Source organism: Equus asinus, chromosome 11, assembly GCF_041296235.1.
Source record: "Equus asinus isolate D_3611 breed Donkey chromosome 11, EquAss-T2T_v2, whole genome shotgun sequence".
Lineage (NCBI taxonomy): Eukaryota > Metazoa > Chordata > Mammalia > Perissodactyla > Equidae > Equus > Equus asinus.
In genome coordinates, this window is record NC_091800.1 from 52,639,293 (window position 1) to 52,662,145 (window position 22,853).

Below are 22,853 nucleotides of genomic sequence, written 5' to 3' on the forward strand. Positions count from 1 at the left end.
CACTGGTGACTCTTATGCTACGGAAAACAGTTGGTAAAACTGTCACCATTTGGTACTTAAATTGCAGACTACATAGAGCCTATAGCTCTATGGCAGTGCCCCTCCACATATGTCCTATTGGCATTTTGGGTGGAGCAATTTTTTGTTGTTTAAGAACACCCTAGGCATTACAGGATGTCCAGCGTCCTTGCTCCCCTCCTCGCTCCATGAAATGCTAGTAGTAAGCCGCAGTCAATATAACAATCAAGACCTTCCCCCACACACTCCCTAATGTCCCTTATAGGAGCTGGACTTCCCCCAGACAAGAACACTGCACTAGAGGAAGTAGCTAGAAAAAATGTCCGAACATTGGTGTGTTGGCTCTTTCTTGCCACTTTTGGCAAAGTTCAGCAAGAGAGAGAAACTCAGCCTACGTTTATGTGCAGAGGTGGAGGGAACAGAGCTTTGGAAGGGAGGTTCTGTCTGTGGCTGGATGCAGAAGCTGCATGGGACTTTGGGATTGTCTTCCCTAGGAAGGATAAACATGTTCTGCCAGGGGAAAGAAGGGTGCCTATAGTTGGTGGACCAGGAAGAAGACTATGGCAATGATTGCCAGTTTTCCTCAGAGTCCATTTTTCCCTGTAGCATAGCAACAGAACTTTTAACTGGGCACCCAGCTACCTAGCTACAGACATTTTCTCATCTCCTGTGCAGTTGTGGCTACATGAATGAGTTCTAGCCAATGATGTGCACAGAATGAGATGTTTAACACCCAGGACATGAGTTTATATGGAAAAGTATGCCCTCCCCTTTCCCTTTCTCCCTTCTGCTGGTATGTAGGCCTGATGACAGAAATTGGAGCACCCATGTTTTTCATAAGTTGGAAACCACATGCTGAGGATGGTTGGTCAACTGCATAGAAGGAGCCTGGAGCTCTTGATGACTTCCAGAGGAAAGCCCCCATATCAACCATCTTATTTAGCCTAGCTCACTGGGAAGATACGTCCACATTCTTGCATCATTGATCTCATATATATTATTTTTCCCTGTTTGTTAGCTGGTTCAGGTTCAATTGTAAAATGAAGTGATAATAACATTAACTGAGTCCAGGTCATCACTCTCACCAATCCTAAAACATGAGCCCAGCTTTGTGTCTGACCTATCTCAGCAGCAGAACTTTTTCTTTCAGACTTCTAAATTTTTCCCCCAGTTCTACTGAGATATAATTGACATATAACATTGTATTAGTTTAAGGTATACAACATAATGATTTCATCTATGTATATACTGCAAAATGATTACAAGTTTAGTTAACATCCATCATCTCACATAGTTACAAATTTTTTTCTTGTGATGACAACTTTTAAGATCTGCTCTCTTAGCAACTTTCAAATATACAATATAGTATTGTTAACTATAGTCACTGTGCTATACATCAGACTTCTAAATTTTTAATGATCTCAAAATTTAAAATACAGAGCATACCTAGGACCCAGATCTTGGTTTCTAACACTATTGTCCAGTAAAAAGAACCAGGGCTCCTAGGAGAAATGGCTGATTCTAGAACTGGGGCAGGAAATATACAAGATAAGCCTGGAGCATTTTGTAGTATCAAGTATCAGAAAGTAGGGAAGTCCTCAAAAAAAGGAGGGAGTATGTCAAAGGGGCACAAGAGCCAAAGGAAAGAGCTCCCAATGGACATAGTTGGAAGAATTTCAGCAAAAAAAATTCTATTATAACCCCAAGTATAAAATAAATATCCATGAGTTCATACTGTTATAAAGAAATGAATGAATAAATTAATAATTGATAAGAAGAGACAAATCTCACCCTTAGAAGAATTCCAAATAAAATATGTAGATACTTCACTGTAAAAGAAGGGGAGCATAACTCCACACTCCTTCTCAGTGGGGAAACCTGACAAATGCTACTTCACCAGCTTATGATGGTCAACATCAGCAGTCACAAATCATATTGCTGGCATCTACCCTGGATACAATGTGAAGAAAATGGCACTTTATCTCTGTGACCTTCCTCCCAAATACTTATCACCACAGTCCAGAAAAACATCAGACAAATTGCAGTTGAAGCACATCCTGCACTATACCTGACCAGTACTCCTCAAAACTGTCAAGGTCAGTAAAAACAAGGAAAGTCTAAGAAAGTATCACAGACAAAAGGAGCTTAAGGAGATGTGACCACTAAAAATGTAATATGATGTCCTGGATGGGAGCCCATAAACATAAACATAAAAAGGCTATTAGGTACAAACAAAAGGAACCTAACGTATCAACATCGGTTCATCAGTTAGAACAAATGTAACACACTAATGCAAGATGTTAATTGGGGCAACTGGATGTGGGGTGTATGGGAACTCGCTGTACTATCTTCTGTAAATCTAAAACTTCTAAAGACTAGTTTATTTTTAAAAATCTAAGGTACACAGTATTTTTAAAAAATTGTTTGAAAAAAAAATTCTGCTTAAGTGCTTTCACAGACAAGGGACTAGCATATCTCAATCCCTTTAAGTAAACATGACTATTTTGCCTTCTTTCCACATACATCTTATGTTAACCTGTCTCTGTAGCAGAATATATGAAAATACATGGATTCTGCTTAATGAGCTCAGGGGTAATCTATTTCCTTTTGGAAACTAAAAGCTCATTAATACATTTTCAATTTGAGATTGAGTTATTTTCTAAGAGTTCGCATTTAAGTCCAGTGTTTGAAACTTGAAACACATTTCCCCACAGAAATGTTATTACAAACAGTGGTTAATTCCCAGGCCAGCCCAGTGAAGGTCATAAGACTCCTAATAGGCAAACATAGACATCTGCAATGACAACAGTATAAAACTCTATTATTTTTAAAACTTGTCTTTTAAATTCAAAAGATAAATTTAAACGTGCAATTTAAATTTATTCTAATCAAATCCATCACCCACAGTGTTTGAGCCAGGGGCTCACTTCGGGCCTCTTTGCATATAACCTTAAACTGTAAATGGGGGGGAGGAGGAGAGTGGAAGCTGTTAAACTCGGGTGGGTGGGAGATGGAGAGACCCTATGCACAGTTGGGGAAGGAAAGTATGTCGTTTTAACCCAGGTGGTGGGGGATGGGGAGGTGGTGTTCTACTTTGATTTCTGGGAGTACAATTTGGTGCCCCACAGGATAGAGGAAGGGAGAGAAAGGGGCTTTTGGCTTCTCATAATCCTAGAATCATGAATGTGCTACTATCCAAGAGGTGAGGAATAGGGTATGGCTGTGGGCAGTCAGTAAGCACAAATGAGCAGTCATCTAACTCTTCAAGCTGGCAAGATCTGAGCACACAGGTGGGCAGCAGCAGGCAGTGGACCTGGGCTCCTTACGTCAGTGAGCTACTTAGCAGAGGACAAAGACGCTGCATTCACACAGATCTGCAGAAATGCTGACACGGTGTGAAAAAGACATAAATTTCCAACGTGGAGGATCAGAAGAGGAAATGGAGGCAAGAGGCAGAAATGAAATTTCTCACAGTGGTGCCAATCAAAATGTTAGACCCAGCTGAGGTCATGATTTCTGTAGCACAGCTAGGCCTACATTTGCTTATTTCAGGTTTGTCCTGGTTTGGGGAGGAACTTCACAAATAACCCTGTTTCTAAACACTACACATTTGTTAAGTTAAAAGAAATAAGAAAACGTTATACTATAAAAAGAACTATACTTTTCAAAAGCACACTTAAAAACAAATATGTTTTTAAATCATGTATTTCCAAGTATTTTTAAAAACCATGAAACATTTTTATAATGCATCATAGACTTAAACAAAAAAAAATATTTGTATGGCTTTTCCTCTCCCTCACCAGATACCCTCTCCACCAATACTTACAACCTGCTAGGCACCCTTCTATACCTTTCCTAATTTTCCATTAAGTATTCCAATATATATGAACGCATTTTTACACTGTTTTGTAAAACATGACAATATGTACTGATATCTCAAAGGCAAATCCTAGCGGGTGTATGATATACTATAGCATAGATAAGCTAAATTTATGCAACCATTTCTTTATTGACAGGGATTGTTTCATTTTGCTTTTTGCCACTGGAAATGCTACGATAAAAATCTTCATGCATATATCTTGAGTTAGTCAAGTTTATGCTCACTTGCTGTTTTAACAAACACTCCAAAATTTCACCAGCTTATCACAGAAGTTTCTTTCTAGCTCACACCACTGTCCCATATGAGTCAGGCTGTTATTGTGAGGTTTGCCTCCCTTAGTGATTCAGGGATCCATCTTAGGATTTCGCTCAGTCCTTCATTTCCAGCAGCAAGGATGGGAAAGGGCTTGGAAGATGACAAGGAAAGATTTATGACAAAGACTGGGTGTGGACACTTCTGCCCAGTTTCCACTGGCTACAACCCAATCATGAGATCCCAACCTAACTACAAGGGAGGCTGGGAAATGCAATCTTCGTGTGTGCCCAGAGGAAATGGATAGGCATTTAGCCTATTTTGCCAAATATCTTTACATGTTGGTGACTTTATTCCAAAGGATGTATTTCTGCACTGAGATTTCTGGACTGTGAACTTTCTATATGATATGTGTGTGTGTGTGTGTGTGTGTGTGTTGTGTGTGTGATCACTTTGCAAACAGACCATTCATAACTCCTATTTCTGTCAGCAGAGTCAGAATACTCAGCACCATTCTTGCTCTTCTAAACCTCCCCTCTACAGGTGCTAAAAGACTAGAAAATCAATTGACCAGAGTCCGGTCTCAACAGAGTCCTGGTTTAACCTCCCCCAAAGATAGGCACTCTCATTGTGAAATTAAAAGGGTAAAGAAAGCAAGCAGCCTTTATTTCATTACACATGTTGACGGATGGCAGAAATGGCATGTACAGCGACTTCCAGGTGATATCCTGCATTGTGCAGAGATTACTGGCAGTGGTTTTCTCTGAAATCCCTGCTTTACTGGATTTTCTAAAATCCACCAATGATTTCTCCTGACTTGTTCCCTCCATCTTTCTGACAGTTTACAGTGAGCATCTCATTTCTTGTAGAAAATCTCTTCCTACTTGAAATATTTAAAGCAATTTGTTTTCCAGACCAAGAATTAACGTATACATCAGCTAACATTTGTCTTTTGTCTTTGTTTATGGCTCATTTTTTTCCACATATTTTTAATTCTTATATTTCAAATATACTTTTTATATTACGGCTGTGGAGTTGATGTCTTCTGAAGCCTTAGTTAATATAAATATTTTGTAAACCATTTAAGTTTTACCTTTTATCTTTAAGTCATTAATCCACCTGCAATTTACTTTTGTCTATGTTGTGACTGCTAGTATCATTTATTAAATAAACCATGTTTTCCCACCCAACTGAAATACCATCCTTGTCCCAGATGTCTTGATCTATTTCTAGGCCACCTAGTCTACTCCAGTGATCTATTTATTTATTTCTAAGCAATGTCATACAGTATTGATTGCTGTGGCTTTATAAGATACTTTAACAACTGGTTTATAAATTTAAATTCAATGGAGATCATCTAACACAATAACTTGTGCTACCAGGTTAACTCAGTTCTATATAGAACTCAAGTCAAAACTTCTTTTTCTATCTCTGTGCATGTATTTGAACTTTCTACAAATATTAATCACAGAAACAACTGACTGCTTGGCTAAAATAAGGGAGCAATGGTCAATCCTAACCTGGTTCCAAATGTCTGAGCCCACTCTTCTCAGTGATTGCTTTTATAAAAAGTGAATGTTATAAAATTGAATTTTTAATGTTATCCTAATCAAATACTACTTTTTCCATTTACATATATTTTATTAGAGGACTCCATATAAGATTTTATTTATAAAAGGGGGTACCATTACCAGTAAGTTTTAAAACTATTGTTCTAATACACAAACTTGTGTTGTCTTCAATATTACTCGACTATTTGTCTGATTTTTTTTTTAGTGAAATATAATTCACATACCACAGAAAGTGTCCAATTCAGTGGCTTTTGGTACATTCACAAGTTGTGCATCCATCACCACTATCTCGTTCCTGTTTGATTTTTAATTATTTAAAAAATGGAAAAACAAGAGTGCAATTTTCATTCAATAAATATCACTTGATCCTTATGCAGTTCTGTTGCAGAAAGTGAAGTCCACGATCTTAGAATGATGAGAGCAATTCATCAATGAAGTAATCAGTTTTCACACAGTTTCAATAATTGCGGCAATTTCCTTGAACTGTCTGTAGAAATTCTGGAGAGAAAGGGGAAAAATAACATTAATTCTGCTTTTAGAGGATATTTAAATAATTCTTTTAATTATATCTAACCACCAGAGGCTATATAACATATGTATTATGTTTGCATTTTTTTTCCTGCTTTTTCTCCCCAAATTCCCCCAGTATATAGTTGTGTATTTTAGCTGTGGGTCCTTCTAGTTATGCCATGTAGGACACTGCCTCAGCGTGGCCTGATGAGTGGTGCCATGTCCGCGCCCCGGATCCGAACCAGCGAAATCCTGGGCCGCCGAAGTGGAGCGTGCAAACTTAACCACTCGGCCACAGGACTGGCCCCGTAAGTTTGCATTTTAATGTTACATCCTCAACGATTATTATTGGAAAGTTACCACAGGAAACAAACCGGTGCAATTTGGTACTGCAAGCAAAAATACTATTGTAGAATTGAATAATTAGCTCATGACTAAACTTTTTAAAAGCACATGAGAAAGTTCTTTTGAGATCACACCAGAATGATTTATTAAAGACCCAGAACTGTCCTAGACAATCAAGATTAAAAAAAATAATAATAGGTTGGTTCCCAGACTTCGAATGACTTTTAGTCTAGTGAAAGACTGCATTTCAGGGTGATGGGGACCATCTTGTTTAAGATATGGGTTCAGTTAATAAGAGGGATCCAACACTGACAAGAGCTTATATGGTAGAAGCCTTTTCCTTTAAAATTGAGACGGTATGGTGGTTCTCCTGGAGAAATCATCTTCTTTTTTTAAGTCTCACATAAGAGAGAGATCAAACAAATTCTGTTTTCCTTTCTTCTCCTCTACCTGCTAGGAAGGAAGCTAGGAGGCAAATTTGAAACTTAACCTCAGCAATTAGGATACCCTCTAAGATTTACATCTTTTGTATTTTCCTTGTTAATTGGACTTAATTCTCTATTTTGCGGTTTAAGAGTACCTGTATTTTAATTTATATGTAAATTTGATATGGAATGAAGCAGAATGTAACTATTTCTTTAAAAATATATACTGGTGGGAGCCGGCCAGTGGCGCAGTGGTTAGGTTCACGTGTCCGCTTCAGCGGCCTGGAGTTCACAGGTTTGGATCCTGTAGTGGATCTACACACCACTCATCGAGCTGTGCTGTGGCAGCATTCCACATACAAAATAGAGGAAGACTGGCACAGATGTTACTCAGCGACAATCCTCCTCAAGCAAAAAATAGAGGAAGATTGGCAACAGATGTTGGCTTAACGCCAATATTCCTCACCCCGCCACCCCCCAAAAACAATATACATATATACACTGATGGTCAAAATTGTAATATTGAAATTTTTAGCTCTCAGTTCTATAATGTGACCCACAGGCTCTGTCTGCCTGGTTAGCTTTAAGCCATGTAAAAACTAAAAGGGTTGCCCCATTTGTGTTTTTTTTCCTATGAGAAAAAGAAATTTTTAGAGATGGAATCAGAGAGCACAGATGCTTCAGAGAAAAATAAGAATTAGACCAGGATTGTGAATTACAAAAAGGATTGAAACCTATATTCTCTTTTGAAATGGATTTGGTCCTTATACTCAGTTGAGGGCTACTAATATCACAATATACTACATTTAGTTCCTTTTAACTAAGTCCTAATTCCTTCCAAGACACTAATTAGCATTAACAATGTTGAATCTGTTACCATTATTTTTTGCTCTAAAGCAAAGATCCCTGTTTTAAATGAAAGAAGTCAAAGGGAAAGAAAATCCTTAAAATGTAATTTGTAAAATAGAACTACAATATAATCCAGCAATCCCACTTCTGGATATATGTCCAAAGGAAATAAAATCACTTTCTCAAAGAGACATATGCACTCCCATGTTCAATGAAGCGTTACTCACAGTAGCCGAGGTATGGAAACAACCTAAGTGTCTGTCGACAGCCAAATGGATAAAGAAAATGTGGTGTATATATATACACACAATAAAATACTATTCACCCTTAAAAAAGAAGGAAGTCCTGCTATTTTTGACAATATGGATGAACCTGGAGGACATTATGCTAAGTGAAATAGACCAGACACAGAAAGACAAATACTGTATGATCTCACTTATGTAGAATCTAAGAAAGTGCAACTCATCGTAACAGAGAGTAGACAGTGGTTACCAGGGCTGGGAGCTGGGGGAAAGGAGGAGAAGCAGGTCAAAAGGTACAAACTTTTAGTTATAAGATGAGTAAGTTCCAGAGACCTAACATATGACACGGTGACTACAGTTAATAATAAGGCATTGTATACTTGAAATTTGCTAGAGAGTAGATCTCAAGTGTTCTCACCACACACACACACACACACAAAGGTGACTATGTGAGATGATGGATATGTTAATTAGTTTGATTGTAATAATCATTTCACAATGTATACATACACCAAACATCACATTGTACACCTTAAATATATACAACTTTTATTTGTCAATTATATCTCAGTAAAACTTGAGGGGGGAAATATAGTTTGTAAAAGAAATCAAAAACATCCTAAGTGGCATATGAGAGGCTTTTCTTAAAAAGGAAACCTAGAAGCCATATATTCTTAGTGAGTTTTCCATTTCATTTACTATGGTTGCTTTTCTTAGAGTACTTGACTTTTCTTTTCATTTTTTTTTTAAGATTGGCACCTGAGCTAACATCTGTTACCAATCTTCCTTTTTTCCCCCTTCTTCTTCTTCTTCTCCCCAAAGTCCCCCAGTACATAGCTGCATATTCTAGTTGTAGGGCCACATGACTTTTCTTAGAGTATGAACTGCTGTGAGGATTCTTATCTACTCACTCACCAAAGGGATCAAAACAAATAAAAACAAAACTCTAAGGCCAGTTGAATTAGTGACAAAATACTTCCCTTTATGTACATTTAAAAGAAAACCTGATTTCCTGCCCACCCTCCCTTTTTTTTCCTTGGAAAAGAGGTGGAATGATAATATGGGTAACATGACTCAAGTCTACTGAGTTACTCAAATCTCTAGCTGATGAAACTAGTCATCAAGTGCTGGAGCTCTGATCTGCATTTTGTGAACGTCGTTAGTCAGAAAATAACACTGTTCAAAGGTAACATTCATTTAGCTTATCATTCTTGAATATTAAGCCTAAAAAGAATAGGAATAAAAGAGTTAAATGCAAAGGAAATATCCTTCCAAAGAAGATGAAAATTTCCTAAATATACTCGGAGAGGAATACTGTGAAAGTGATCTAATGTCAGAGGACACAAATTCAGCATAAAATACTGAAAATAATTTATCAAATTCCTAAAAAAACCAAATTCAGATCTTTTGTGTGTACTAATAAATGTAAAGCACATCGAAACAATTGTAAATAAAAGCAATTAAAATTTTCTCTTAAGAAAGATTTTATACATCTTTTTAAGCAGCAATTACAGAACAATGAACTAAAATTGAATGAGTTAAATCACAAACCTGAAACTGTGGAATTGTCATTTCAAAGGACTTGTTCTTTACTTGGCCTGAATGATCTGCCACTTTTAGCATCACTGCAACATAAGGATACTTAAGTGATCTGCAACTGTCCGAGCTCACAGCCATACCCAGTTTCCACTGAAAATCTATAAGCTGTAATGAAACAGGACAAAACAATACTTCAGCAATAACATTGCCTTGAATGCAGATATTTATTCAATTTTACTGCTCTCACATTCAACTTTTAGTTTCAACACTGGTCATAGTAAAAGAAAATATCTTCATTTTATTATTGCTAGGGGAGCAATCATCAAATGAAAATGAAGAGAGGCAATATGGGATATAAACAGAGTTGGAAAACAACATGGTCCATAATTACAAAAGTAAAAAAGTAAAAACAAAAATCTCCACCGGATGTGTAATGGAAGCAGAAGGAAGATGCAGCAGGCCTGGTTCTCCTTGCATTTGGCTCCTGCACTTAGGGGGCTCCAAGTGCTTTGGACCATCTCTTACCTCACTTTCCTGTTCCATACATGCCTTCCCCCATTCCACAACCCAAAAGTCCTAAAATGGAAGATGAGTTATATACCATCTTCACACTTGATGGAGGCACACACGGGAACCACTCCAGTTCTTTCCTCACCACAGTCCTCGACCTGAAACCTGACACTAGCATGACGACTGGGTGATTGGGTGGTTTTACATTTCATCACTGTTGATGACAGACACCTGCCAGGTCATGTGCTCTGCAGTTTACATGTATTAAATGCCTGACTGAATCATCATCACATTACAGGCTATTATTTCCATTTTGCAGATGACAAAACTGAATTTCAGAGAGCTTAGATAATATGCGCAAGGGCACACATTTCTGGAATCAGTATTGAAACTAAAGTCTGTTTGATTCCAAAGATTACATCCTTACTGACTACCGGCTGCCTCAGGACTTTTCAGCTAATTACTGTCGATGATTGTTCAGTGTTGCCATAGCATAAAACAGGATTGGATAATGCAGCTGCTAATACTGTCTCTAAAACATAAGACCACGAGTGGAGGAATTTTATGTCTTGTTTCCAAAGCTTAGGCAGGCACATAGTACATAGCAGCCACTCACAAAATACCCGTCTATTGACTGATACCTTTTGCTACCAAATTAACACTGATTGGGCAAAAGGCTTTGTTTGTTAATAAATTTCTTTTTATAAAAGATGGGATCAGTGTGAGCACCAAAATTTCCTCCTGTCTCAGACTGGCTTTGGACCAGTCAGGTACAGCATTAAGGCCAGGATGGTGCTGATAAAAGGTTAGTATCTTTAATAAGTAAAAAGATTGTATAGATAAATTTTAAGTAAAAGTTTCCCATACAAAAATAAAGGATAGTAGCTAACAAAAGAACTACAAATGGCTAGTAAACATATGAAAAGGAAATGGGTAAATACAAACTTAAACCACAATGAGATACCACTACACACCTACCAAAATGACAAAATTTTAAGTCCGACAATTCTGAGTATTGGCAAGGAAGGCTATGTTACATGCTGTTGATGGAAGTCTAAATTGGGCCAATCTTTTGGAAAACTGGTTTTACCTAGTAAAACTGAAGTTGCGCATATCCTGTGATCCAGTGATTCAATTACTAGGGATATAACTTAGAAAACCTTGTGTATACACACAGGATACATATACAAGAATGTTCCTAGTAGCTATATTTGTAATACCGCTAAACTATTAGGGATAGTAATAAAATGAATAAATGAAATGCTGTACAGCAATGAAAATGAATGAACTTCAGCTACACAACACCAAAAATGTTGAGAGAAATGTCAAAAGTTGTATGATTTCATTCACTTAAATGAGAGAAACAGGAAATACACTATTGTTTAGGGATGCATATACAGATGGCAAAACTACAGAGATGAAGGAATATGATTATCACAGAAGGATAATCATTACCTCAAGGAGGAGTGGAGTGGTTTGATGGTGGAAGGGTATGTGGTGGGCTTCTGGGGTACTGGTAATGCTCCATTTGTTGAGTTTTGATTGTGGTTACACAGATGTGTTCCCTTTTAAATTACTCATTTTTTTGTAACCATATGAGATGGAGGTTAACTAAATTTATTGTGGTAATCATTTTGCAATATATGTATGTGAAGTCATTATGCAGTACACCTTAAAGTTATACAGAGCTGTATGTCAAGTACATCTCAATAAAACTGGAAAAAAATAATTCATTAAACTGTCCATATGTTCTGCACTTCTTTGTATACATGTTATTTTGCACACAGTGGGGGGGAGGATATAAGTGAGTGAGTTTCACATTTCTGGCTGAAACAAGGAAAAAATTATTGTAGGCTAGGGTGATTAAGGGAAAGCTTTAGAGAATAACTTTAAGTTCAGTTTTGAAGAATAAACACAACTGAAATTGAGAGGAAAATGTGTCTTATTTATAGATTTCATAAATACACACCTGGCAAAGAATAAATGCTTAACAAACCATCAAGCTGAACCAACTAGAGATGAAAATAGTTTATATCTAGTTAAGGGGTAGACCATTTATCTGTCTTAAAGTAGAAGGCTCTTGGAAGGCTTATGGAAAATAAAGCTGACAAAAGTGACGAAGAGCACAATAATTCTTTGCAAATTGTATGTTTTCAAAGTATTCTCATATACTTTATCTTACTATGGAAAACATATCATGTAAGTCACTTAAACTTTTCCTGTAGGCAACAGGTACTCGATGAAAGTTTTTCAGTACAGAGAATGATATGAAAGTAGTGATTAAAAAATATTCATCTGGAGCCAGCCCTGATGGCCTAGTGGTTCAAGTTCTGCACTCTCCACTTTGGCGGCCGGGGTTCACTTCCCAGTATCACACCAGCCACCCATCAGTTACCATGGTGTGGCAGTGGCTCACGTAGAAGAACTAGGACTTACTACTAGGATATACAACCATGCTTGGGGCTTTGGGGAGAAAAAAAGGCGAGGGAAGGAGTGGCAACAGATGTTAGCTCAGGGCGAATCCTTTCCAGCAAAAAAAAAAAAAAAAATTCATGTGATGGCAGCAGAAGACAATAATGCAGGTATGAGCCAGGTAAGTGCCTGAACTAAGATGGTGACAATTAGGAATCAGCTGATCCTATAAAGAATGAATCACTAGGTCTAGAGGAGGCGTACATAGTCACGGGAGGTATCAAAGACAACTATAAAAATTTGAGCCCTGCTGACTGGGAGAATGCTGGTTATCACGTATCACTCAAGACTTTATATATTTAAAAGTCCGAAGATATTACCAAGCAGTGGTAAAGAATAGGAATATCTAAGTAGCAATGTTCAATAAGTGGCTAAAAATCCAAGAACAGAATTCAAGTAAGTTTACAATTAGAGACATAATTTTTATATCAGTTCAATGGTGATACCCAAAAATTTAACTGGACACTTCTTAAACTTATTCAGCCTGTACAACTCCTTGATGCAAGAAGGTCCATTTTTACTGTCCATAGTAAAATGAAAGAATAAACATTGCTTATAAGACTCAAAGTCTGAAATAAAACTCTGGATTATCTAGAATATTTCAAGCAGAAAAGCAATTAAGGAACACAATGTTGGAATTCACTGACCATTACAATGGTGAAACTCACAGGTGAGGTAATAGAGAGAGCAGCAATAAAGACATTTATTGTGCAAAGTTAGTTTTCATGGGTAAAAGAGAGCTGGGATTAGGTTTATGAGATGACAATTTCCCAAATTCTAAATGGAACATTTAAATGCAAATTAAAAGCAAACCTTCTAATAAGTGTGGTTTAGTCTTAAATAGAAATTAACTGCATAGGAGATTTTTAAAAGAAAAGAATAAAAAAAGAAAAAGCAAAAAAAATCAGAACAGTACATACTCATCACTCTGGAAAAATACTGAGAATGAAGTAATGTAGCCTCAAAATTCTTATAGAATGAAGAAAATTATTTAAAAAGGAAAACATGCAAAGAAAAAAAGCTAATAATTAAAAAAATATAAAAACTACCAGAAGTAAAACGAATACAAAGGAAAATAATCAGAAAGCAAATATAGATAAAAAGGTAAACAAAAAAATCAGCTGTACTCACATTAAAAATTAGTTGATAGGGTAGCTAAAATTATTTGTACCATAAAAACTGTCTATAAAGAAAAAAAAAGACCATTTCAGTTTAAATTTAATTTTTACTTTTCAACACACATGGGAGAAAATTAGAAAAATAATCATGCACAACTCCAGCATCCTAAAAACTATTTTCATATTCCTGTGTCCCCATCTAGTCTTTGTATGTAATTTTTATGTGTAGAATCACAAAATACACCCTTTTATGTTCTCTCTTTTTTAAATGACAGTTTTCAAATGGAAAGAATGTTAAGTGTTCTGCACACATTAATCTCTCTCAAAAGTGTCATGAGGAAAAGACTGATTAAACAACTCCTCCAAAGATACAAAACTAGGAGAGTTAGTAGTCAAAAACCAAATTTGTCTGACTCCATAATCCACACATTTTTCATTATACCTAGCTGCAACATGATTACTATTCAGAATTAAACTAAGTTCTACTAGGTTAAGAAAGTAGGCAGGTTAAGGATGGGGCAAGAATGTTTAGTATCTTCTCCATGCTGGACCTGAGCTGTCCAATACAGTAGCCACTAGTCAAATGTGACTATTTAAATTAATTAAAAATAAATTAAGAAGTCAATTCCTCAGTTGCACCAGCCATACTATCAACAGTCACATGTAGCTAGTACTACTATACTGGATAGCGCCAACACAGAACGTTTCTACCATCACAGCAAGTTCTACTGGACAGCACTGTACTACGTACTTTATATGTGTGGAAACTGATTACAGCATGAGTTATTAGCAAATTTCTACTTGAGAATTCATACCAGCTCTAGCCTAAGTGCACAACGTTTGCTAAGTCATTAGCCTTCCTCATCTTGTTTAATGGCACCTTCAATCCATACTTTGATTTTCTTCATAGCACTTATCATTATCTAAAGTTATCACGTTTATTTATTTATCACCTGTCTCCCCAAGGAAGTGCAAACGCCATGAGAGCAGGGGCATTATCAATCTAGTTTACTACTGAGTCTACTAGAACAGTATCCGGTACAAAGTGAATGTTCAAATAAGTATTTGTTGAACTAATATGCTTACAAGTTCTGGAGTATGTGGCAACTGGTCTCCAAAGATAGCTTCCAACAAGTAATGCCAGCCCTCCTGTCTGTACCTGTCACTCCACACATCAAGAAGTGGAGCATATTCTCCCTCTGCATGAATCTGAGCTGTCCCTGTGGTTGCTTTGACCATTAGAATATGGCAGAAGAAACATTCTGGAATCTTTGAGCCGAGGCCTTAGGAAAACTGGAAACCTCTGCTTCCTTCTTCATGGAATGCTGGCTCTTGGGACTCTCCCTCTTGGAACCCAGCCACCATGATGTCAGCAGCCACGTGAAGGAGAACCAAGTCACTCCAATTATCAGCGCTAGCTGAGCTCTCCACCCAAATCATCACCATGTGAGTGAGCCCTCTTCACTTCCAGCCCAATTAGGCTCCTCCATGACTGAAGCCCCAGCTGACATGATCAGGAGTACAAACTACTACCGGGATAAGCCCACTTAACCCACAGAATCATGAGAGAGAATTAAACAATTGCTTTAAGTCAGTAAGTTTTGGGTGGTTTATTATACAGCATCAGATAAAATTAAAGCAGGTCAAACACAATTAGCTGAAGATAACTTTGTCAATATACTTAATATGATATATGTCTTATCAAAAATGTATTCTCATGGGCCAGCCTGGTGGCGTAGTGGTTAGGTTCATGTGCTCCACTTCTGTAGCCTGAGGTTCACAGGTTCGGATCCTGGGTGTGGACCTACACACTGCTCATCAAACCATGCTGTGGCAGTGTCCCACATACAAAATAGAGGAAGACTGGCACAGGTCTTCCTCACCAAACAACAACAAAGTGTATTCTCATAACTATATAATCTGAAGTATACTAGTTTACAGAAATTTTAGCAAATATAAATAACCAAAAAAATCCATATTTTGTTAGTATTAATGCCTCCAGTAAAAATACAGAAGAAAGGCTTTCCCATTGAATACATTCACTACCAGTAAGTTTATAGCAACTGTCCTGCAACACCATATATTACCTTCCTTCAAAACTGTTTTTCATCCTCATTTCATTTCTATTGATGACCCCCATTTACCAAGTCACTCAGGTCTGAAACTTCAGTCCACTTTGATTTTCCTCTCTCCCATACTCAAAATATATATGAATTGCTAGGTACTCAAGATTTCAGCCAATGCTACTGACATTTATTCCCTTCTTCCCAATCTTGCTGTTACAAACCTACCCAGAGCCTTTTTAAAAATCTTGCCTTAGGGGCCAGCCTGGTGGCACAGTGATTGGGTTCCCATGTTCTGCTTTGGTGGCCCAGAGTTCGCCAGTTCGGATCCCAGCGTGGACCTATGCACCGTTTGTCAAGCCATGGTGTGGCAGGCATCCCACACATATAAGGTAGAGGAAGATGGGCACAGATGTTAGCTCAGGGCCAGTCTTCCTCAGCAAAAAGAGGATTGGTGGCAGATGTTAGCTCAGAGCTAATCTTCCAAAAAAAAAAAAATCTTGCTTTAAATTTTACTGCAGCCTCCTAACTAGTTTCTTGCCTATAGTCTTTCTCAGCTTCAATGCAGACTGTAGACTCAAAACGTTACTTACAGGGGCTGGCCCCGTGGCCGAGTGGTTAAGTCTGTGCGCTCTGCTGCAGGCGGCCCAGTGTTTCGTTGGTTCGAATCCTGGGCACGGACATGGCACTGCTCATCAAACCACGCTGAGGCAGCATCCCACATGCTACAACTAGAAGGACCCACAACTAAGAATATACAACTATGTACTGGGGGGCTTTGGGGAGAAAAAGGAAAAAATAAAATCTTTAAAAAAAAAAAAAAAAAACACGTTACTTACAAGTTAACCCAATCTAGTATCGCAGGTCAAAAACCTGTAATGTCTACTGCCTCATGAAGTAGTTACCAAACAGTCACCTAGAACTTAAGTCTCCTCACAGCATAGTCCCAAATAGCTTTCACACTTACACTCAAATTGGACTGCACTCCTTCTTTAAATTATCTTTCAGCCTCTACCCCTTTGCTCATGCTGCTCATTTCTCCTGGAATACAACTCTCAAATATCTATTTAAAATTCAAAACTCTCAAATTCTACCTGTTCTGTGAAGCCTTCCCTAGTTTACTCAACCTTTCTATGAATGTTCATGTCATTTCTTATGCCCTAGCACTTAGAGCATTCTTCCTTGCATAGCTGTCCTTGTGGATTTGTCTCCCTCCCCTACATGCACCAGACTGCAAACTCCTTGAGGGCAGTCCATATGTATTTATGTGACTTGTAGCACCAAACACAATACACCGAACATAAACAGCCATACATTTATGAACTACTCCATAAACTGTAGAAAAGTTTAAGTCATTATTTCTCATATGGGAAGAGGGAAAATGGCAATAGATATTCTAAGTCAATAAAACATCTTTCTTTTGACTTTTCCATAAAACTGGAAAGAAGGAAAGCAATCAAATGTGGCAACAATGAACAACCATTCATTTATGATAAGGAGTTCTAATTAGACATCTATAAAAGAAAATCAAGAATTACTTCAAAACAATGATTATAAATATCAGAATGTGAAGTAATGAATAATCTGTGCTGCTGGACAGGATAGCACTAAGATTTGTTAAATTTAACAAGCTCAGATTCTAAAGTCAGACAGACCTGAATTTGAATCTCAGCTCTGCTACCTTCTAACCAAGTGGCTTTGGACAAGGTACTTTGTCTCTATGCCCCAATATTCAGGAAGTATTTACTAAATAATGCTATGTTCTAGGCATTGGGGATATAAAAAAGAATAAAACAAAGTTCCTGACCCCAGGAACTTACATTCTAGTTGAGAAGACAGACAATAAACAAATAAATATATAATGAAGTTGTAATGTTATAAAAAGTGTTAAAAAAAAAAAAAAAGAAAAGAAAAAAAGCAGGATAAAGGGCTAGAGTGACCAGGAAGGCTGTGTAGATAGACCTCGGGGGAGACCTTTTTGAGGAGGTGGCTTTTGAATACAAAGAAACCTGAGTAAAGTGAAGGAAAAACCACATAGATATCTGAAGAAAAGAACTTTCAGGACAGAGGGTGTGCAGGGAACAACCGTAAGCCCATGCGGCTGGAGTGGCATGAGCTAGGGCAAGAGTGGTAAGAGATGAAGACTCCATTCTTGAAGGGTCCTTAGGCCAAGGTAAGTGTTTAAGACTTTTTTCTAGTGTGACAGGAATCTCTAAAAAGGTTTTAAGCAGGGAAAAGACCTCATCTAACTCAGACTGCGCTCCTCCAGACTGCTGCATAGGGCATTAAGTTCAAGAAGGAAAGTAAAGGGACTCAAGTGGCAGCCTATTACAGTGTCTAGGCGAGAGGATGGTAGCTCGACTGAGGTGGCAGAAACAGGAGGTGAATTTAGAGTATATTTTTAAAGGTAGAGGAAACAGTATGCTGATGGATTGTATGGGGGATGTGAACACTCACTAGACGTGTGGTGCCAATTAACCTTCCTAATTCATATACTGGTGAGAAATATTTAAAAGAAAAAAGATATAGCTCCAAAAAAATTCAAACTAATATAGCTATACCTGGTACATTTAAAAAGCATATACAACAAAGAAAAAAAGTCTTATAGGTGGGCAATGGATTTTTCCCCCTATAAAACTCCTGAAAATAAACAATCATTTTGTCTAGCAGTATATTAGAAAACACGTCATGAACTATGAATAAAAATGTTCAATTTAGGAGTTCCTGGAGGTGAAACTCTCAAAAGCTTGAGGGCTCCCTAATAACTGAGTGCCTGAGATTTTAACTCAAACTTGTCCACACTGAGCCTCCAGCAATTCGTCAATTACCATTTAGGTCTTCCTACCCCCACACTGGTTTTCACAGAGGTTTCTGTTCCAGGAAGTTATGATTCTCTGTATTCATCTGTCTCTGCAATTTTGGGAGCAGCAATTTGCCCTGTGGGCTCACTTCTCTGAGGCATCCAAGAAGAGTTGTTGATTTTTCAGTCTGCTCAGCTTTTTACTTGTTTTCAGGATGGAGTGATGACTTCCAAGCTCCTTACACACCTGATCAGAAACTGGAAGTCTATCACTTTTATAATTTTCTTCATAAAGGTTTAAAACATTTTTTATTAGATTTATTGCAAGGTACTTCGTGATTTCTTAATGTTGTAAATGACTTTTTTTAAAAAAGCACTTTTCAACTCTCTGTGTCTGAATATAGGAAAACAATTGAATCACTTTGCTAAATTCTCATATTAATTTTAATAATCTGTAAATTATCTTGACTTTTTCTATGTAAACAATCATATAACCTGTGAATGACTGTACAGACGGGCTGTGTTAACAGCCTCCAAAAATGTCCACATTCCAATCCCTGACACCTGTAAATATGCTCTTACATGACAAAACAAACTGCAGATATGACTAAATTAAGGATCTCAAGGTGGGGAGATTTTTCTGGGTTATCCAAGTGGGCCCAATATAATTACAAGAGTCCTTATAAGAGAGGGGCAGAAGGGACAGACTCAGAGAAGGCAATGTGATGATGGCAGCAGAAAGAGAAATGGTGACAGAGGCTGCAATGGTGTGCTCTGAAGATGGAAGTGGAGGCCACAAGCCAAGGAATGCAGGCAGCCTCCAAGCTGGAAAACACAAGGAAGCCGATTCTCGCCCAAAGTCTCCAGAAGGAACACAGTCCTGCCAACACCTTGATTTTAATCCCGCGACCAATTTCAGACTTCCACCCTTCAGAACTGCAAGATAAATTTGCTCCCCCTCCCTAAAAAAGATTTAATTTTTAAAACTCTATAATCTAGCATAATTCAGTTTCAGGATAACTTAAATAAACATGACAATGTAAGTGAATGGATACGATGATTTATGAGAGATTAATCAAAGTGCACTAACTCAATAACTGAGCAAAGCCAGAGAGGGGGTTGATTATGATCCCTCTGAATTTCCCCTACCACCCAGGAATCCTCAAAAGCAGCAGCAACATCAGCTGGGGACAGATGACAGCAGTCAACGGACATCTCTCCGCCCTGTACTCTCATTATTTCTTATCACAGCCCTTTCTTATATTTTGTACAGACCTGGGTAACTCCTGCCCTAAAATACTGTAGTTTTAGTACTCTTCTTCTGGGAAGTGTGTTATAAGTTATTTGTCTAAAGACAGTTTATTAGCTGAAACAGGGCAGGAACACTTGGAACAAAGATACAGGCCTAAGATAAAGTTAAAAATTCAAATTCTTAATCCCAGCATAAAAAGTATAGACATTGAAAGGTTAAAGAGGTATACCCTCCATCTTCAAAATAACTGTTTTTTAAAGACTAAGAAAATGTTTGCGGTGCTATCTTTGCAAACTTTAATTTCTTCTCTACATAGTTCACATTCTAAAATACCATGTACCTAGTGTCGCATAAACGACGCCTAGTCAAGAGAGAACAATACTTGGTCTGTACTCTATGGCCTGGAGTGGGTGGGGGAGATTAAATTACAAGGGCAGCGGCTACCATCTGAGGTGCAAAGTGGAAGGAGCAATGCAAGGTGGCGGGAGGAAAGTCACAGGCTCGCGGACACAGGCCTTGGACTTGGGGGAGAGGTGGGGAAGGCTCACGGCGGCATCGTCCGCGGCTGCCGGAGGCGGGAGGTGGGCCAGGTGCTGCCATCCTCCCCTTGCCCAGCCGAGGCCGGCTGAGGACGGGGCGGGGCGGCCACTCACTCACCTGGTTGGTGACCTGAAACGGAAGCAGAAAACACAATTTAGGGAGCGATCTTTCTTGCTCTAGGGGCCCGCTGTCCTGGCTCCTTCCAGGCCAGGACTTACCTCGGCCTTCGCATCCAGCGCAGGCTCTCTAGACCCCTCCATGGCAACGGTCCAGGGCTCTCATCATCGACTCAGGCGGACGCTTCCGGGGCCACCAACACTTCCGCTTCCTCTTCCCGCCCCTCGCGGCCCGGCGCACTCAGCGGACGTGGGGGGTGGCTGGAAACAAACGTCTTTTGTAACTCATCCTTATTCTCGACTAAACATCAGTTTTATGGAGCTACTCAGCAACAACAAAATTACTGTAGGGAAAAAGGTCAGAAGATTTGAGAGATACCTTGTGAAGGGGAGGACCGATTAACTTTAGGATGTCGCCTCCCCCTTCCTATGCTCTAGACGTGGACTCTTCCAGTCCACTGCCCACCGCGCTCTCTGCGCGAGCGCAAACTTGTGGCTGCGGGAGTAATTGATCCAAACCAAATTTGAAAGCTGCTGAGAACCACACCCCTTTCCCTGTAGAAGTTTGTCCCGCGAGGGAGATGTCTGTGGGAACTATACTTATGTGATTAGCTTTCCTCACTCGGCTTTACCTCACTGACGTAGCTGGGAGTGGGTTGGGATGCTTTTCTTTATCTCCGCTGCCACTGTCCTTATCCCCCTGGCCACTCCAGACCTCAACCTGACTACAATACTTTCCCATTTGGTCTTCCCACTTCCCTCCTACTCATCTCAAATCCATTCTACAGAGGATCCAAAGCGATTTTCTTTCCCGCCAACTTTTTATTTTGAAAAACTTGAATTTTTTTTCAGGAAAGTTGCAAAAATAGTTCAATGAATCCGTATACCCTTCAACTAGGTTCACCAACATTTTTACACATTTGCATTAACTCTAGGTACATACATAGTAATGATGACGCATCATGCCTAAATACTTGAGCATGTATCTCCCAAGAACAAAGGCATTCTCAGTAATCACAACAATCACACTCAGGAAATTTAATATTGATAAAATACTTTTATCTAACACATGGGCCAAATTCAAATTTCCTCAGTTGTCTCAACAATATTCTTTAAAACTGTTCCCTACCCTACCCACTACCAGAATCTAATCAAGAACCACCTGTTGAACTTACTGTGTCTCAGTCCCCTCTTGTCTGGAACTGCGCTGGGCAGGTGTTGGCAGGACAGCAATGATTCCTCACTGGAGGCTCTGTGGGAAAATCTGCTCTCGGTTGTTGGCAGAATTCAGTTCTATGCAGTTCCCATTTCCCTGCGGGCTTTTGGATGGGGCCTCTCAGATTCTAGAGGCCATCCACTTTCCTTGGCTTGTGGCCCCCTTTCTCCATCTTCAAAGCCATTAAAGACAGGTCAAGTCCTCATCACTCGTGGAATCACTCTGACCTCCTCTTCTGCACCATCTCTCCTCTGTCTTCTTCTTTCACCAAATCTCTCTGACTCTAGCTTGAGGAAATTCTCTGTTTTTAAGGTCTTGAATGATTAGATTAGGCATATCCAGGTAATCCAGGATTACCTCCCTATCTTAAGGTCCATAACCCTACTTACATATGCAAAGTCCCTTCGGAGCAGTACCTAGATTAGCGTTTGATTGGAAAACTAGAGGACAAGAATCTTGGGGGGAAGGGCATCTTTTAAAATTCTGCCTACCACAACAACCTTTATATGCCTGTTGGAGAATTACATGAGTTAATGCACAGAAAGCCCCTAGAACTGTGCCTGGCATGTAGCACCAGAATCTATGCCAAAAAATAGCCACTGACTCAAGTTCTAAATGTGTTAATTAGCTTGGGAACATAGTCCCTGAATGAATCAAATTATTTCTTGCCTATGGAAGTCTGATGAAAAGATGAGACACTGTGGTATATCCCACTGGTCAGTGTGGCAGCTCCATTTGTCAGGGACTATCTCTCTGTAGCCCTTGGCTGCCATCAGATTATGTTCCCTGGGGGGATTATGCTCCATGGAGTATTGTATACACATACACACGACAGGCACACACATGTGCACACACACATATATAAATCTTAACTGTATAAAAATGCTTCCAAAAGATGTATATTAAAAAGTTAACTTTTACATTTCTCTGTATTTTTCAGGCATTCCTTTTTTAAGTGTTTTTTTTTTATTTAAATTAGGGGGGCTGGCCTGGTGGTGCAGCGGTTAAGTTCACACATTCCGCTTCAGCGGCCTGGGGTTCGCTGGTTTGGATCCCGGGTGCGAACATGGCACTGCTTGGCAAGCCATGCTGTGGCAGGCATCCCACATATAAAGTGGAGGAAGATGGGCATGGA

General features: G+C 38.8%; 1 protein-coding gene across 8 annotated transcripts; it reads right to left on the bottom strand.

Annotated features, from left to right (window-relative positions):
• Window positions 1-4,775: 4,775 nt before the first annotated feature.
• On the bottom strand, window positions 4,776-20,717 carry COMMD6 (COMM domain containing 6). 8 transcript variants are annotated; one of them, XR_011506600.1, is made up of 6 exons: window positions 20,605-20,655; window positions 20,504-20,515; window positions 16,388-16,570; window positions 13,745-13,796; window positions 9,644-9,796; window positions 4,776-6,219 (listed from the first exon to the last, which is right to left on the bottom strand). XR_011506600.1 is itself a non-coding variant. In XM_014859999.3 (4 exons), the coding sequence occupies exons 1-4, from the start codon at window positions 20,644-20,646 to the stop codon at window positions 6,169-6,171; spliced, it is 258 nt and encodes an 85-aa protein (XP_014715485.2). In that variant the 5' UTR covers window positions 20,647-20,686; the 3' UTR covers window positions 4,776-6,168. The 8 variants fall into 8 exon arrangements, 7 of the variants coding, with proteins under 7 accessions (XP_014715485.2, XP_070376068.1, XP_070376069.1 ...); XM_014859999.3 differs by lacking the exons at window positions 13,745-13,796; window positions 16,388-16,570 and having other exon boundaries at window positions 20,605-20,686; XM_070519967.1 differs by lacking the exons at window positions 20,504-20,515; window positions 20,605-20,655 and having other exon boundaries at window positions 16,388-16,494.
• Window positions 20,718-22,853: the final 2,136 nt, after the last annotated feature.